The 17,688-nt window shown below is 45.2% G+C and overlaps 1 protein-coding gene across 2 annotated transcripts in view; it reads left to right on the top strand.

The window, feature by feature from the left end:
• The window catches only part of LOC106613022 (rho GTPase-activating protein 32), a 47,085-nt gene that overhangs the window by 22,192 nt on the left and 7,205 nt on the right, over positions 1–17,688 (top strand). Inside the window, exons 6-17 of one of the 2 annotated variants that reach the window (XM_014214853.3) lie at positions 12,090–12,176; positions 12,569–12,706; positions 12,964–13,056; positions 13,232–13,354; positions 13,748–13,825; positions 15,370–15,451; positions 15,727–15,876; positions 16,006–16,108; positions 16,275–16,419; positions 16,741–16,823; positions 17,061–17,168; positions 17,527–17,672. In XM_014214853.3, the coding sequence (XP_014070328.3) occupies positions 12,090–12,176; positions 12,569–12,706; positions 12,964–13,056; positions 13,232–13,354; positions 13,748–13,825; positions 15,370–15,451; positions 15,727–15,876; positions 16,006–16,108; positions 16,275–16,419; positions 16,741–16,823; positions 17,061–17,168; positions 17,527–17,672 (1,336 nt within the window). Of the gene's footprint in view, positions 1–12,089; positions 12,177–12,568; positions 12,707–12,963; positions 13,057–13,231; positions 13,355–13,747; positions 13,826–15,369; positions 15,452–15,714; positions 15,877–16,005; positions 16,109–16,274; positions 16,420–16,740; positions 16,824–17,060; positions 17,169–17,526; positions 17,673–17,688 lie in introns of both variants that reach the window. The other variant, XM_014214852.3, reaches the window with a different exon arrangement.

The following is a 17,688-nucleotide window of genomic DNA, read 5'->3' as shown; positions in this document are numbered from 1 at the left end:
TATTGGGGCGGTAAGCAAATTGGAGTGGGTCTAGCGTAATCGGGTAGGGTGGAGATGATATGGTCCTTGACTAGTCTCTCAAAGCACTGCATGATGACAGAAGTGAGTGCAATGGGGCGATAGTCATTTAGTTCAGTAACCTTAGCTTTCTTGGGAACAGGTATAATGGTGGCCATCTTGATGCATGTGGGGACAACAGACTAGGATAGGGATTGGTTGAATATGTCCCTAAACACACCAGCCAGCTGGTCTGCGCATGCTCTGAGGACGCGGCTAGGGATGCCGTCTGGGCCGGCAGCCTTGCGAGGGTTGAAAATGTTTAAATGTTTTACTCACATTGGCCACGGAAAAGGAGAGCCCACAGGCTTTGGTAGTAGGCTGTGTCAGTGGCACTGTATTGTCCTCAAAGTGCACAAAGAAATTGTTTAATTTGTCTGGGAGCAAAGCGACGGGGCTGGTTTTCTTTTTGTAATCCGTGATTGACTGTAGACCCTGCCACATACGTCTCGTGTTTGAGCCATTGAATTGCGACTACTTTGTCTCTATAATCCGATTGGTCAGACCAGCTTTCTATTGACCTGAGCACGGGCGTTTCCTGTTTTGTTTTCTGTCTATAGGCTGGGAGCAGCAAAATGGAGTCATGGTCAGATTTGGCGGGGGAGGGCTTTGTATGCATTGCGGAAATTCGAGCAGCAATGATCCAGAAAGCTACCAGCTCTTGTTGCACATTCGATATGCTGATAGAATTTAGGAAGTATGGTTCTTAGGTTAGCTTTGTTAAAATCCCCAGCTACATAAATGCAGCCACAGGATGTATGGTTTCCAGTTTACATAGAGTCCAGTGAAATTCTTTCAGGTCCGATGAGGGATCTGTTTGGGGCTATACACGGCTGTGACTATAATCGAAAATAATTCTCTTGGAAGGTAATGCGGTCGGCATTTGATTGTAAGGAATTCTAGGGCGGGTGAACAAAAGGACTTCAGTTCCTGTATGTTGTTGTGATTACACTATGAGTCATTAATCATAAGTCATACACCCCCACCCTTCTTACCAGAGAGATGTTTGTTTCTGTCGGCGCGATGCGTGAAGAAACCGGGTGGCTGTACCGACTCTGACAACATATCCTGAGTGAGCCATGTTTCCGTGAATCAGAGATTGTAACATTCTCTGATGTCTCTCTGGAAGGCAACTCGTGCCCTAATTTCGTCCACCTTGTTATCTAGAGATTGGATGTTGGCGAGTAATATGCTTGGAAGCGGTGGATGGTGTACTCGCCTTCTGAGTCTGACCAGTAGGCCGCTCCCTCTGCCTCTCCTGCGGCGACTGCGTTGTTTTGGGTCGGCCTCTGGGATAAGATTGCATGTCCAGGGTGGAGATCCGAACAAAGGATCCGCTTCGGGAAAGACGTATTCCTGGTTGTAATGATGGTAAATTGACATCGCTTTTATATCCTATAGTTCTTCCCGGCTGTATGTAATAACACTTGAGATTTTCTGGGCTAACAATGTAAGAAATAATAAATAAAAAAACAAATAAGTGCATAGTTTTCTAAGGACCTGAACATCTCTGTCGGCGCCATCTTGTGTGGTTGTGGATAGATTTTCCAATTCAGGTTGTTTCATCCCCTTCATCCATTATGGTCTTCCTACTGCTCTCTAGGTCGCTGAGGCAGTATTCCATCAGGTCTTCCGGCATTATGGTCTTCCGGAGGACATCGTCTCTGACCATGGCCCCCAATTCACATCAAGAGTATGGAGAGCCTTTATGGAGAAGCTCGGGGTCACGGTCAGCCTCCACTTCCAGGTATAGGCCTCATTCTAACGGGCAGGTGGAGAGGATGAACCAGGAGCTGGGGAGGTTCCTGAGGAGTCATTGCCAGGACCGGCAGGGAGAGTGGGCCCGATTCCTTCCATGGGCGGAGTACGCCCAGAATTCGTTAAGTCACTCCTCCACCGGGCTGACTCCGTTCGTTCCAGTGTGTTCTGGGTTTTCAGCTTACCCTGGCTCCGTGGACCTCGGGCTTGATCAAAACTCGTGCGGTGGATAATTGGTTCAGCCCCACAGAAGAAGTGTGGAGCGAGACTCATGTGAGACTCCAGCGCACTGTCCACCGTCAGAAGGAGCAGGCAGACCACCACCGCAGTGGTCTGGAGGATCTCACTTTTTCATGTTTTCCTTCTCAGGCTGGTGGTTCCTGGTCCCCTGGTTGATGCTGTCCCCCACGGCACGCCTCGGCCCCCCTCCTGGACTATGCCGTCAGATCCCTACTGGACTCCCGACGTCGTGGGGTCGGCTCCAGCAACTAGTGAACTGGGAGGGGTACGGCCCAGAGGAGCGGTGTTGGGTTACGGTGGAGGACATTCTGGATGATTGATTTCCATCTTTGCCATCCGGCCTGCTACTCGTTCTTGGGGCCGTCCCTCTGCACCTGCATCGTCCTGCAGCTGGAGCCGGATTACTAACCACCGGTCCTGGCAACCATCATTACATGAACCTTGCATTGTTCCATGTTCTTTGTTATATTAAACTTACCACCTGCTTCTCGACTCCCAGCGTCTACGTTACAGTTGCCATGACATCGCCTACAAGCGTGATCTGGGATTTCTATTGGGGAAGCAGTTTCTACATGTCATCATACTAAACCATCTTTGCTTTTACTGTTGAGAGTCTCAGTGAACCGCTTTGTTCGCAGCGTGGTATAACATAACATGACCAGCAAGCTATTACATGTATGCTAAGGGACGTGTGTGAGCTGATGGGAGCTCTAGCACAGTGCATTGCAACTATATAATAGCTGACCTACTGTAGCTGTGGCAGCTGTGATGCATTAGATTCGTGACTGGGGCGTAGCTGCTGAACAGAAATCTGTCTGTGACCTTGATCTTCCTACAGGAGGAGATGAGATGTGCTATGAGAGAAATATCACTCTAGGGAGAGACCAGCCATGCCTCACTCTGAAACTTATAGTACAGACCACACATACACGCAGTGCATTCGGAAAGTATTCAGACCCCTTGACTTTTTCCACATTTTATGTTACAGCCTTATTCTAAAATGGATTAAAAATATATACAGTTGAAGTCGGAAGTTTACATACACTTATGTTAGTCATTTCAACCACTTCACAAATGTCTTGTTAACAAACTATTGTTTTGGCCAGTCGGTTAGGACATCTGCTTTGTTCATGACACAGTCATTTTTCCCACAATTGTTTACAGACAGATTATTTCACTTATAATTCATTGTATCACAATTCCAGTGGGTCAGAAGTTTACATACACTAACTTGACTGTGCCTTTAACCTCTCTAGGGGAGGTGGGATGAAATCGTCCCACACTATTCAACAGCCAGTGAAAAATCAGAGCGCCAAATTTAAAACCACAAAATGTCATAATTCAAAGTTCTCAAACATAGGACTATTTTACACCATTTTATAGATACACTTCTCCTGAATCGAACCACGTTGTCCGATTTCCAAAAGGCTTTACAGCGAAAGCAAAACATTAGATTATGTTAGGAGAGTACATAGACACAAATAACCACACAGCCATTTCCAAGCAACTAGCATGCATCACAAATACCCAAAACACAGCTAAATGCAGCACTAACCTTTGACGATCTTAATCAGATGACACTCTTAGGACATCATGTTACACAATACATGCATTTTTTGTTCGATCAACTTCATATTTATATCTAAAAACAGCATTTTACATCGGCGCGTGACGTTCAGAAAATACACTGCTCAAAAAAATAAAGGGAACACTTAAACAACACATCCTAGATCTGAATGAAAGAAATAATCTTATTAAAACCTCTCTAGGCTAGGCGGGACGAATTCGTCCCACCTACGTAACAGCCAGTGTAATCCAGTGGCGCGATTTTCAAAACGTTAAAAATCCTATTACTTCAATTTCTCAAACATATGACTATTTTACAGCCATTTAAAGACAAGACTCTCGTTAATCTAACCACACTGTCCGATTTCAAAAAGGCTTTACAACGAAAGCAAAACATTAGATTATGTCAGCAGAGTACCAAGCCAGAAATAATCAGACAACCATTTTTCAAGCCAGCATATAATGTCACCAAAACCCAGAAGACAGCTAAATGCAGCACTCACCTTTGATGATCTTCATCAGATGACAACCCTAGGACATTATGTTATACAATACATGCATGTTTTGTTCAATCAAGTTCATATTTATATCAAAAACCAGCTTTTTACATTAGCATGTGACGTTCAGAACTAGCATACCCCCCGCAAACTTCCGGGGAATTCGCTAACATTTTACTAAATTACTCACGATAAACGTTCACAAAAAGCATAACAATTATTTTAAGAATTATAGATACAGACCTCCTCTATGCACTCGATATGTCCGATTTTAAAATAGCTTTTTGGTGAAAGCACATTTTGCAATATTCTAAGTACATAGCCCAGGCTTCACGGGCTCGCTATTTAGACACCCGGCAAGTTTAGCACTCACCATAATCATATTTACTATTATAAAAGTTTGATTACCTTTTGTTGTCTTCGTCAGAATGCACACCCAGGACTGCTATTTCAATAACAAATGTTGGTTTGGTCCAAAATAATCCATCGTTATATCCGAATAGCGGCGTTTTGTTCGTGCGTTCCAGACACTATCCGAAATAGTAAAGAAGTGTCACGCGCATGGCGCAATTCGTGACAATAAAATTCTAAATATTCCATTACCGTACTTCGAAGCATGTCAACCACTGTTTAAAATCAATTTTTACGACACTTTTCTCGTAGAAAAGCGATAATATTCCGACAGGGAATCTCCTTTTCGGCAAACAGAGGAAAAAATCCCAAAGGCGGGGGCGGTCGGGGTCACGCGCATAAGCCCGTGTCCCTTGATCGGCCACTTGAGAAAGGCGATAATGTGTTTCAGCCTGGGGCTGGAATGACGACATTCTGTTTTTTCCCGGGCTCTGAGCGCCTATGGACGACGTGGGAAGTGTCACGTTAGAGCAGAGATCCTTAGTAAATGATAGAGATGGAAAAGAAGTTCAACAAATGGTCAGACAGGCCACTTCCTGTAAAGGAATCTCTCAGGTTTTGACCTGCCATTTGAGTTCTGTTATACTCACAGACACCATTCAAACAGTTTTAGAAAATGTAGGGTGTTTTCTATCCATATGTAATAAGTATATGCATATTCTAGTTACTGGGTAGGAGTGGTAACCAGATTAAATCGGGTATGTTTTTTATCCAGCCGTGTCAATACTGCCCCCTAGCCCTAACAGGATAAATACTTTTTTCTTTACATAGTTGAATGTGCTGACAACAAAATCACAGAAAAATAATCAATGGAAATCCAATTTATCAACCCATGGAGGTCTGGATTTGGAGTCACACTCAAAATTAAAGTGGAAAACCACACTACAGGCTGATCCAACTTTGATGTAATGTCCTTAAAACAAGTCAAAATGAGGCTCAGTAGTGTGTGTGGCCTCCACGTGCCTGTATGACCTCCCTACAACGCCTGGGCATGCTCCTGATGAGGTGGCGGATGGTCTCCTGAGGGATCTCCTCCCAGACCTGGACTAAAGCATCCGCCAACTCCTGGACAGTCTGTGGTGCAACGTGGCGTTGGTGGATGGAGAGAGACATGATGTCCCAGATGTGCTCAATTGGATTCAGGTCTGGAGAACGGGCGGGCCAGTCCATAGCATCAATGCCTTCCTCTTGCAGGAACTGCTGACACACTCCAGCCACATGAGGTCTAGCATTGTCTTGCATTAGGAGGAACCCAGGGCCAACCGCACCAGCATATGGTCTCACAAGGGGTCTGAGGATCTCATCTCGGTACCTAATGACAGTCAGGCTACCTCTGGCGAGCACATGGAGGGCTGTGCGGCCCCCCAAAGAAATGCCACCCCACACCATGACTGACCCACCGCCAAACCGGTCATGCTGGAGGATGTTGCAGGCAGCAGAACGTTCTCCATGGCGTCTCCAGACTCTGTCACGTCTGTCACATGCTCAGTGTGAACCTGCTTTCATCTGTGAAGAGCACAGGGCGCCAGTGGCGAATTTGCCAATCTTGGTGTTCTCTGGCAAATGCCAAACATCCTCCACGGTGTTGGGCTGTAAGCACAACCCCCACCTGTGGACGTCGGACCCTCATACCACCCTCGTGAAGTCTGTTTCTGACCGTTTGAGCAGACACATGCACATTTGTGGCCTGCTGGAGGTCATTTTGCAGGGCTCTGGCAGTGCTCCTCCTGCTCCTCCTTGCACAAAGGCGGAGGTAGCGGTCCTGCTGCTGGGTTGTTGCCCTCCTACGGCCTCCTCCACGTCTCCTGATGTACTGGCCTGTCTCCTGGTAGCGCCGCCATGCTCTGGACACTACGCTGACAGACACAGCAAACCTTCTTGCCACAGCTCGCATGATGTGCCATCCTGGATGAGCTGCACTACCTGAGCCACTTGTGTGGGTTGTAGACACCGTCTCATGCTACCACTAGAGTGAAAGCACCGCCAGCATTCAAAAGTGACCAAAACATCAGCCAGGAAGCATAGGAACTGAGAAGTGGTCTGTGGTCACCCCCTGCAGAACCACTCCTTTATTGGGGGTGTCTTGCTTATTGCCCATCATTTCCACCTGTTGTCTATTCCATTTGCACAACAGCATGTGAAATGTATTGTCAATCAGTGTTGCTTCCTAAGTGGACAGTTTGATTTCACAGAAGTGTGATTGACTTGGAGTTACATTGTGTTGTTTAAGTGTTCCCTTTATTTTTTGGAGCAGTATATGTTTCCACATTCTGAGGTTGGAATAATACTGTAAAACTGTAAACAATTATTATTCCCTTTTAGTGTAAGAGCTGTTTGAAAAGACTGCCTGAAATATTTGCCTGTTTTGGGGCCTTTCCATGGTGATTTCACCATGCGGTAAATGAGTTAATAGACCAATAAGAAAGAGTTACAAACCTCTGCCGATAACAGCTAGTTTTCAGTTTTCCCCTCCCCACTCAGACCACTCTGACAGTCCTAGCAAAATTTTAGCTTGAGAAATTGCTCTTTGCAAATTAGCTATTTTTGTTACTGATTGTTTTCAATAAAAATAATCAAAAGTAACATTACTTATCTGTTTTGTAGTCGAGTCACTAAACCTCTTGTCTCAGTCGAGTCACCAGTCCCCTGAGGTCGAGTCACGAGACCTTATGGCTAAGTCCGAGTCGAATCCGAATCACCAATGGTAAAGTCACCAGTCTATGAGTAGTCCTAGTGGGCGAGTCCTTGTCCAAGTGCTCAAGTCTGAGTCAATGGGTCTGAGTTTAACAAAAAATACTACATTTTCTAATATTGGTTAATGTGCACATAAAAAAACTTTTGAAAGCCAAAATAATTATTCAGGGTTCTTTAGACAAATTTGATATTTTGGTTACTGCTGTTTTAAAATGTTTTATTGCTGGCTTATTGCTCGTTGCTAGATTCGTGGCTGTATTGATTTGGCTCGGATTTAGTTGAAGATATCTGCCCAGCAGCAACTAGTGGCTGGCTGGCGGGAAGAATTTAATGTGAGCATTGAAGTAACGCAAATATTTTCCTCCTGTTGCACAATGGTCATAATTGCCTGCAATATAAACTCAGAGATAATTCGTAAAAGTCCAAATAACTCTTTATTGTAAAAGGGTTTAAACACTCTGTCCCATGCTTGTTCAATGAATCATAAACAATTAATGAGCATGCACCTGTGGAACGGTCGTTAAGACACTAACCACTTAGACAGTAGGCAATTAAGGTCATAGTTATGAAAACTTAGGACACTAAAGAGGCCTTTCTACTGACTCTGAAAAACACCAAAAGAAAGATGCCCAGGGTCCCTGCTCATCTGCGTGAACGTGCCTTATGCATGCTGCAAGGAGGCATGAGGCCTGCAGATGTGGTCAGGGCAATAAATTGCAATGTCCGTACTGTGAGACGCCTAAGATGGCTCTACAGGGAGACAGGACGGACAGCTGATCGTCCTCGCAGTGGCAGACCACGTGTAACAACACCTGCACAGGATCGGTACATCTGAACATCACACCTGCGGGAAAGGTACAGGATGGCAACAACAACTGCCCGAGTTACACCAGGAACGCACAATCCCTCAATCAGTGCTCAGACTGTCCGCAATAGGCTGAGAGAGGCTGTACTGAGGGCTTGAAGGCCTGTTGTAAGGCAGGTCCTCACCAGACATCACCGGCAACAACGTCGCCTATGGGCACAAACCCACCGTCGCTGGACCAGACAGGACTGGCAAAAAGTGGTCTTCACTGACGAGTCGCGGTTTTGTCTCACCAGGCGTGATGGTCGGATTCGCGTTTATCGTCGAAGGAATGAGCGTTACACCGAGGCCTGTACTCTGGAGCGTGATCGATTTGGAGGTGGAGCGGTCCGTCATGGTTTGGGACGGAGTGTCACAGCATCATCAGACTGAGCTTGTTGTCATTGTTGGAAATCTCAACGCTGTGCGTTACAGGGAAGACATCCTCCTCCCCCATGTGGTACCCTTCCTGCAGGCTCATCCTGACATGACCCTCCAGCAGGTCAATGCCACCACGCACAGAACGAGCAGTATGGCTGATTTCCTGCAAGACAGGAATGTCAGTGTTGGCCAGCGAAGAGCCTGGATCTCAATCCCATTGATCACTTCTACGACCTGTTGAATCGGAGGGTGAGGGCTAGGGCCATTCCCCCCAGAAATGTGCGGGAACTTGCAGGTGCCTTGTTGGTAAGAGTGGGGTAACATCTCACAGCAAGAACTGGCAAATCTGGTGCAGTCCAGGAGGAGGAGATACACTGCAATAATGCAGCTGGTGGCCACACCAGATACTGACTGTTACTTTTGATTTTGACACCCCCTTTGTTCAGGGATACTTTATTCAATTTCTGTTAGTCACATGTCTGTGGAACTTGTTCAGTTTGTCTCAGTTGTTGAATCTTGTTGTGTTCATACAAATATTTACACATGTTAAGTTTGCGGAAAATAAATGCAGTTGACACAGTGAGAGGATGTTTTGTTTTTTGCTGAGTTTAAAATAGCCATTGAAACAAATAAGTCTTTCATACAGTCTCACACATTTTGTTTTAATATAATGTTCAATAGTTATGTCAAATCAGTAGTGACGTTTGGAACGGATGAATGGTCTGTAACGGAATTGGCTATTGTCTCATGTCAGATTGACCGGATTATTATTTCCTACTTTTTTGTAATCACCCACTGATATTTATTTTTGAATTATTATAATTTTTTTTACCCCTTTTTTTTCTCCCCAATTGGTAGTTGTCTTGTCCTATCGCTGCAACTCCCGTACAAACTCCCATGTCAGCGTGCGTTGCGCTCTGTCCACCACAGGAGTCGCTAGAGTGCGATGGGACAAGGACAACCTGGCCGGCCAAACCTTCCCCCTAACCTGGACGATGCTGGACCAATTGTGTGCAGCTTCATGGGTCTCCTGGTCACAGCTGGCTGCAACACAGCTTGGGATCGAACCAGGATCTGTAGTGGCGCAACTAGCACTGCAATGCAGTGATTTAGATCGCTGTGCCACTCGGGATGCCCACCCACTGATATTTGTGTAGGTGGTTTTATTCCAGAGTGAAAACTAAAGGGAGACTGGAGAAAGTGGAACTTTTTTTTAAACTATTCAATACTGAAAGGGAGAGTGAGGGAGACAATAGCTTTACTGTTTGACTTTTAAACTCAATACTATTGTTTTCAATATCGTGAAGCAGTTTGTTTCTTAACCTTGCAAAGCTAAACAGTAGGCTGGTGACTGGTGGTTACGGGGAAGCAAGAGTCGCTTGCGTGATGTGTATGATCGGAGGCGGAGCCAGAGCGGAGCCTGCCTGCCTGTCCACACTCACCGCTTGCTGGTGTAGCGCGTCCTTCCATTGCTAGAGAACAGAACCCTCGCTGCTCTGCGCACCCATTGTTGCGTATCATAGTAGCCTATCCAGTCAAAGTGCAAATACAAGTCACGGGAAGGCGAGTTAGAGCCACCAATGGTCGAGTACAAGTCCTGGACTCGAGTACTACAACACTGCTTAATTGTTACCCAGAAATGATTTGATATTGAGATAAAAACAGCTGCATTGGACCTTAAACAGCTGTCATGATATAATTTATGTGCTGACTTCACCCTGAGAGGAAGTGGGCTGACAGATTAGAGGGAGTATCATAACATTATCCCTGTGGTGGGTCTCATGACTCATATGCTTGTTCTAGAACTCACACACAGGACCATCGGGAATATGACAGATCAGGTCTCAGACAGAATGGCAACATGAGGACAGCAGCCTCTGAAACACATACAGTGTACTGGGCTGATTCTGCCCAAGATTACTTCTATTCTCTACAGAAGCACAATTTTGAAATGGAGATGCCTGGGTGGTCTGTGTCCTCCTGCACCTCTGTCTCTGTGTGTCAGGGTTACATATGGGCGTGTGCTAACTGCTCTGGTTTAGCCTATATACTGTAGAGCTTCTTTGTCACGAGAGGATGACGAAAGGTAGAGGGAGGGTGGGAGGGAGATTGAAATGGGGAGCGGGAGGGAGGGAGATTGAGGAAGGGATGGGAGGGACAGAGGGAGAGCGAAACAGCGGGATGCTTCCCCTATTTCTATTCTCTGCTCTTGTGGTCTAATTGAACAGTGAAAACATGTTGTGGTTCCACCTTGCGGCGAAGGACAGGCTGAAGGGGATTTAACCTCCGGGACAGATGAAAGCAACCAGCATCTGTGGTAGGCAGCGTAGGGTTCAGCCTGGTGACTTCTATCTGGAGACACAGGACTGCAGTTGAACGCTGTCTGGGAGACATCCAGCTGTGTTGTAACCTGACTAAATAGCTGAGGACCAGTTAAGAGTCTGCGTTGGCAGGTACCAGTATGCGGTTGTCTTCATTTCTGTCTCTGGGTCCAGATGTGTGTATTAATAGTTAATGACTGCAGGCATGTTTCTATTTAGGGATTTGTGCTGCGCTGTGTGAGGTTGTCAGTATTAGTTGCTTGGCTAAAATGCGTTGGTAAAAAGAGTTGGGGGATGGAAAGAGCGTAAACAAAACATAAGTAAGACTTGCACTAAATTTACTCAGTTTAGTCTTCAGTGTTAAATGACTGCTCCATGTGACTGTTTTTCTGTCCAGACATCCTCTTGACATATTGTTAGTAATCATTGATTCATGTTTGTTGTCTTATTATGCTGACAGTCCATCTTTCCATCCACATGACCATAGTTAATGTTATTGTTCAATTCACTCACTGACTTGTGCTTATTTTTTAAATCCTCTCTATATAGCTATGTGTATGAAGGATCTGTGGTTTACCATGTTATTGAGCAGTGATGGGTAACTAGGTCATATTGTGTTGGGTATCTAGATTAGTTATAAATAACCAAAACCTCCCCTGCCTCGCAGCACTTTGAAGTTTTGCTTGTATTTGATATACATTTATTCCCCTAACTATTCCTGAGGCTTTGATCTCCTCTTGGTATAGGATGTTATGGAGTTCTATGGGAGGGATGGAGGGAATTTGACAAGGATTTTTGGTACATTTCCATAGCCTCTCAAACTCTGTAGGGGTTTTCAATTGCTTATGTATTATTCATATACTGCTTATATTTTGGGTTGAAAAACATATGTCAAGGGGTCAATGTTGAAAATGCACATTCACACTTTCTTAACCTCCCAAGAGTTCTTTCCTTATTATGTGTGAAGTCAGCAACTCTGAAGACCAAAGGACCTCCAACAACCCATTTATTAAAGGGGCCTCTGTTCTTTTTTTCTTCTTTTTTTTAAGACCATGATTGTTTTTATTATGTATTATCTAGATGTTTCTGGTCATGACAAACCATACCCATTTCTTACCATGGTAGTATTACCCAGTTTGGTTTACTGTCCATTATTGATAGAGTTTGGAGAGTTGGCTAAGTGACCGAACATGAATTTGGTGTATGTTCTACTTTCACAGTAGTTCAGTTACAGAAAGAGGTTGCTGTATTAAACTCCTACATTATTTAGAGTGTGGTGTCCCTCACTATTTGAATCTCTCTGTACCCATTCCCCTGCAGCTGTCCTTTGCAGAGGAGCAAACTGAGGGCCAGAAGGCAGGTCTGGATTCCAAGGAGCCACTCTTCCTTGTTCAGATCTGCTGCCAGGTATAATGGAGCTTGAGGGCTAGGCCCTAGTTTCTGACCCATAGCAAAATCTGGAACATTTAATTGAAGCATGATATTCATATCTAAGGGGGTAGGATAATCCAGTGCTTCTCAACCCTTTCCTCAGGGACCCCCAGACATTTAACACATGTAGTTGTAGCCCTGAACTAGCACAACTGATTCAAGTAGTCAAGGGCTTGACGATTAGTTAACAAGTGGAATCAGGTGTGCTAGCTCTGGACTAGATCAAATACATGGAATGTCTGGGGGTCCAGGAGGAGAGGTTTTGAGACAGGCTGATGCCTTTGTGTACACTATCTTTGTCCTAGATTTCTTCAATGTTTTTCTCAGTCTGGTCTCATTTCAGGCTCACTCTTGTCTCTGTGTCTCAGAGTCGGAGCTGGTTGGTGAAGCGCTCCTATGAAGACTTCCGTGTGCTAGACAAACACCTCCACCTTTGTATCTATGACCGACGCTTCTCCAAACTCAATGAGCTGCCTCGCTTTGACTCTCTGAAGGACACAGTAGAGGTAGGAGTCAGTCAACAGGACTAACTGGGAATATTTTACTATCTGCTGTGATTGAGACCATATGTATCCCAAATGACACCCCATTTCCTAAGTAGTACACTACTTTTGACCTGTGCATAGGAAACTGGTCTAAACTAGTGGACTACTTAGGGAATAGGGTGCCATTAGGGACACTTACACAGCCATAGTTACATTACATTATCTCCCTTGGCTTTACATTCTACCTAACTCATTGCTGCTGATTCTATTCTCCGTAGGAAATAACCAAGATGTTGGCAGCCTACTTGTCCCATCTCTCAGCCATCGCTGACAACAAGATCAACTGTGGTCCAGTGCTGACATGGATGGAGGTGAGCTACTCATGTTTCTCTTACTCACTCCTCAGATCAACAGGACAGCTTGTTTATTCAATTAGACTTCATGCACAATTAAATGTTCCATTCTAGTAATTGATCTGATATCTATGCTGAACTCCATAATGTTGAGTATTTTGTAGACTTCGTCAACCTGTGTTTTGTCTCTCAGATTGATAACAAGGGCAACCGCATGCTGGTAGCTGAGGAGTCCTCCATCAATGTTCCTGCCATCGCCGCGGCCCACGTTATCAAACGCTACATTGCCCAGGCCACAGACGAGCTGACCTTTGAGGTGACACCTCTGTGCATCTTGTCATTGGACAGGAAAGGGGAGGGGTTTAGGGAACAGTGGGGAGATATGGGGATACATTCTGCCGTGGTTATTGATCAGTCCCTACACCCAAACGAGGGCACTGCGCTCATCCACCTCTGGCCTGCTGGCCCCCCTACCTCTGAGGAAGCACAGTTCCCGCTCAGCCCAGTCAAAACTGTTCGCTGCTCTGGCACCCCTATGGTGGAACAAGCTCCCTCACGACGCCAGGACAGCGGAGTCAATCACCACCTTCCGGAAACACCTGAAACCCCACCTCTTTAAGGAATACCTAGGATAGGATAAAGTAATCCTTCTAAACCCACTCAAACTGCTATACTCTCATTTGTCTTTTCTGTGTTGACCCTGTTGTAGGTAGGGGACATTGTGTCAGTCATTGACATGCCTCCTAAAGAGGACACTGGCTGGTGGAGAGGGAAACATGGTTTTCAGGTAAAACTCCTCAAATAAGTCTGACTCAAACAGCTCTGTCTGTCCCTTCATACTAGTGATCCATTTTCTGCATACCACTCCCTACTGTACATGGAGGTTACTATCACTTACAGTGAGGGGAAAAAAGTATTTGATCCCCTGCTGATTTTGTACGTTTGCCAACTGACAAAGAAATAATCAGTCTATAATTTTAATGGTAGGTTTATTTGAACAGTGAGAGACAGAATAACAACAACAAAAATCCTGAAAAACGCATGTCAAAAATGTTATAAATTGATTTCCATTTTAATGAGGGAAATAAGTATTTGACCCCCTCTCAATCAGAAAGATTTCTGGCTCCCAGGTGTCTTTTATACAGGTAACGAGCTGAGATTAGGAGCACACTCTTAAAGGGAGCGCTCCTAATCTCAGCTTGTTACCTGTATAAAAGACACCTGTCCACAGAAGCAATCAATCAATCACATTCCAAACTCTCCACCATGGCCAAGACCAAAGCGCTCTCAAGGATGTCAGGGACAAGATTGTAGACCTACACAAGGCTGGAATGGGCTACAAGACCATCGCCAAGCAGCTTGGTGAGAAGGTGACAACAGTTGCTGCGATTATTTGCAAGGTCCCCGTGCTCAAGAAAGCACATATACATGTCCGTCTGAAGTTTGCCAATGAACATCTGAATGATTCAGAGGACAACTGGTGAAGTGTTGTGGTCAGATGAGACCAAAATGGATCTCTTTGGCATCGCTGTGTTTGGAGGAGGAGGAATGCTGCCTATGACCCCAAAAACACCATCCCCACCGTCAAACATGGAGGTGGAGACATTATGCTTTGGGGGTGTTTTTCTGCTAAGGGGACAGGACAACTTCACCGCATCAAAGGGACGATGGACGGGGCCATGTATCGTCAAATCTTGGGTGAGAACCTCCTTCCCTCAGCCAGGGCATTGAAAATGGGTCGTGGATGGGTATTCCAGCATGACAATGACCCAAAACACATGGCCAAGGCAACAAAGGAGGGGCTCAAGAAGAAGCACATTAAGGTCCTGGAGTGGCCTAGCCAGTTTCCAGACCTTAATCCCATAGAAAATCTGTGGAGGGAGCTGAAGGTTCGAGTTGCCAAATGTCAGCCTCGAAACCTTAATGACTTGGAGAAGATCTGCAAAGAGGAGTGGGACAAAACCCCTCCTGAGATGTGTGCAAACCTGGTGGCCAACTACAAGAAACGTCTGACCTCTGTGATTGCTGACAAGTACTAAGTCATGTTTTGCAGAGGGGTCAAATACTTATTTCCCTCATTAAAATGCAAATCATTTTATAACATTTTTGACATGTGTTTTTCTGGATTTTTGTTTGTTATTCTGTCTCTCACTGTTCAAATAAACCTACTATTAAAATGATAGACTGATAATTTCTTTGTCAGTGGGCAAACGTACAAAATCAGCAGGGCATCAAATACTTTTTTCCCTCACAGTACTCATCCTTAGATCATATCTGGTGCATTATAGAGCGCAGGAGAGTTACTATTCTTCCTTCTGTTTCTCTCTGCAGGTTGGCTTCTTCCCCTGTGACTGTGTGGAGCTGATCAGTGACAGGATTCCCACCTGTGTGTCCAGCTCTGTGCCAAAACCAGGTACTGTGGCCTGTTTTACAGCAACAATACTCTGTTATACTCTGTCCTCCCTCTTCCCTATGATTAATGTATAGCTGACTGGAGTTAACTCTTAAAGTATGTCCTGAAAAGATGAGATGTGTGTGTGTAACAGCGTTGTATTGGTGGACTCTTTGGGAATAAGTGTTTTTATTCTTACTTTCATGTGTTATCCACTGGGATTCAAATGCACATCTATTGTATGTTTTATTTACAACCCAAAAACAAAATGTATATTCATTCAGTGTGTCCATCAGTGTGTAAGAAGCATGGGAAGCTGGTGACATTCCTGAGGAGTTTCATGAAGTCCCGTCCACCCCCCCAGAAGCTGAGGCAGCGTGGGATCCTCAGGGAGAGGGTGTTTGGCTGTGACCTGGGGGAACACCTCCTCAACTCAGAACATGATGGTCAGTTTCCCAGCAGCCTTTTCTCTCTATAGTTAGCACTGTATAGAGAAGGTAGTCTTCTCAGTCTTTGTTGTTAAAATCTCTTGGATGTTACTTTGTTGACGGCCCTTTCTCCTCTCCTTTCTCCAGTCCCCCAGGTGATAAAATGCTGTACTGAGTTCATTGAGAGACATGGTGTCGTGGACGGGATGTACAGACTCTCTGGGATCTCCTCCAACATCCAGAAACTGAGGTACGTCCCTGCTTCACTTCTTAACATCAAATAATGTACAACATCCTGGAAAACAATGAAGTTGAATCATCATGTCAGTACTGCTTACGGACTTCTACAGTGTTGATTGTACGTGGTGGTTTGATGTTGAGTGTTAACCAGTGTCTTCTCTCATCTGTTTCCCCAGACATGAGTTTGACTCGGAGGAGATCCCAGACCTCAGTAGAGATGTTTTCAAACAGGATATCCACTCCGTAGGGTCCCTCTGTAAACTGTACTTCAGAGAGCTGCCCAACCCTCTACTCACCTACCAGCTCTATGAGAGATTCTCAGTAAGGAGCAGAACACTGAACTGACCCTGAGGGGAAAGGTGGACGCTGATTGGGGAATAGATTACTAATATAGTCATCTTGGAATAAACCAAGGGAGATACTGTACTAACAAATAAGCTACTCTTTCCCATTTCAAAATATGTGAAATAGAAAGGACTTATCACTGAAATAAACTTAGAATTCTTAGTCAGAAATCTCCTTGTAGCACAATGGGGTGTATTGAAGATAAACGTAAAGGGGGGAACGACAGTAAAGGACAGAAAGCTCCTGCAGGCATAGTTAACAGGCTCTCTCTCAGTATGGACCTCTGGTGTTCCACAGGAGGCTGTATCTGCAGCTACTGATGAGGAGAGGCTGGTGAAGATCCACAACGTCATCCAGCAGCTTCCTCCTCCTCACTACAGGTCAGTGGGAGATGAGTTCACAGCACACCCTAGTGGCTCCTGCAATGCGGCATCTTCTATATTCACTACAGTAGTGTATAAAGTCACCACTGAACTGTAGGTGCTAAGGCGCCATCTGTTGGCTAAAAGAGAGCATTGAAGTCACCATCTTGGCTTTGTAGGCTGACTGTAAAGAAGGGTGTATTCCACATGTCTGTGTTCTACCTGATCTGTAATACTCCCTGGTCTCCGCTGCAGGACTCTGGAATTCCTCATGAGACATTTGTCCCAACTAGCCACCTTCAGCCCTATTACCAACATGCACACCAAGAACCTGGCCATCGTCTGGGCTCCAAACTTGCTCAGGTATATTGTAACGTTCCAACCACCAACACTGTCATTAGTATTAACTGCGATTTATAAACTGGGTGGTTGGAGCCCTGAATGCTGATTGTCTGAAAGCCGTGGTATATCAGACCATATACCACGGGTATGACAAATCATTTATTTTTACTGCTCTAATCACGTTGGTAACCAGTTTATAATAGCAATAAGGCACTTCGGGGTTTGTGGTATATGACCAATATACCACTGCTAAGGGCTGTATCCACTCTGCGTCGTGTCTAAGAACACCCCTTAGCCGTGCCATATTGCTTAAATGTACACTGTTTTGTAACTGGCTATGACTGGCAATGCTGTTGATTAGGACATAACTGTGTTTCAGGTCCAAGCAGATTGAGTCGGCCTGTTTTAGTGGAACTGCAGCCTTTATGGAGGTGCGTATCCAGTCAGTGGTGGTGGAGTTCATACTGAACAACACAGAGGCACTCTTCATCCCCAAGGTCAACGCCCACAACCGGGAGAGCACAGGTACAGCATTACCCTG

The sequence above is a fragment of the Salmo salar genome, chromosome 09 (assembly GCF_965601325.2).
Source record: "Salmo salar chromosome 09, fSalSal1, whole genome shotgun sequence".
Lineage (NCBI taxonomy): Eukaryota > Metazoa > Chordata > Actinopteri > Salmoniformes > Salmonidae > Salmo > Salmo salar.
This window is presented reverse-complemented; position numbering and strand designations above follow the sequence as displayed.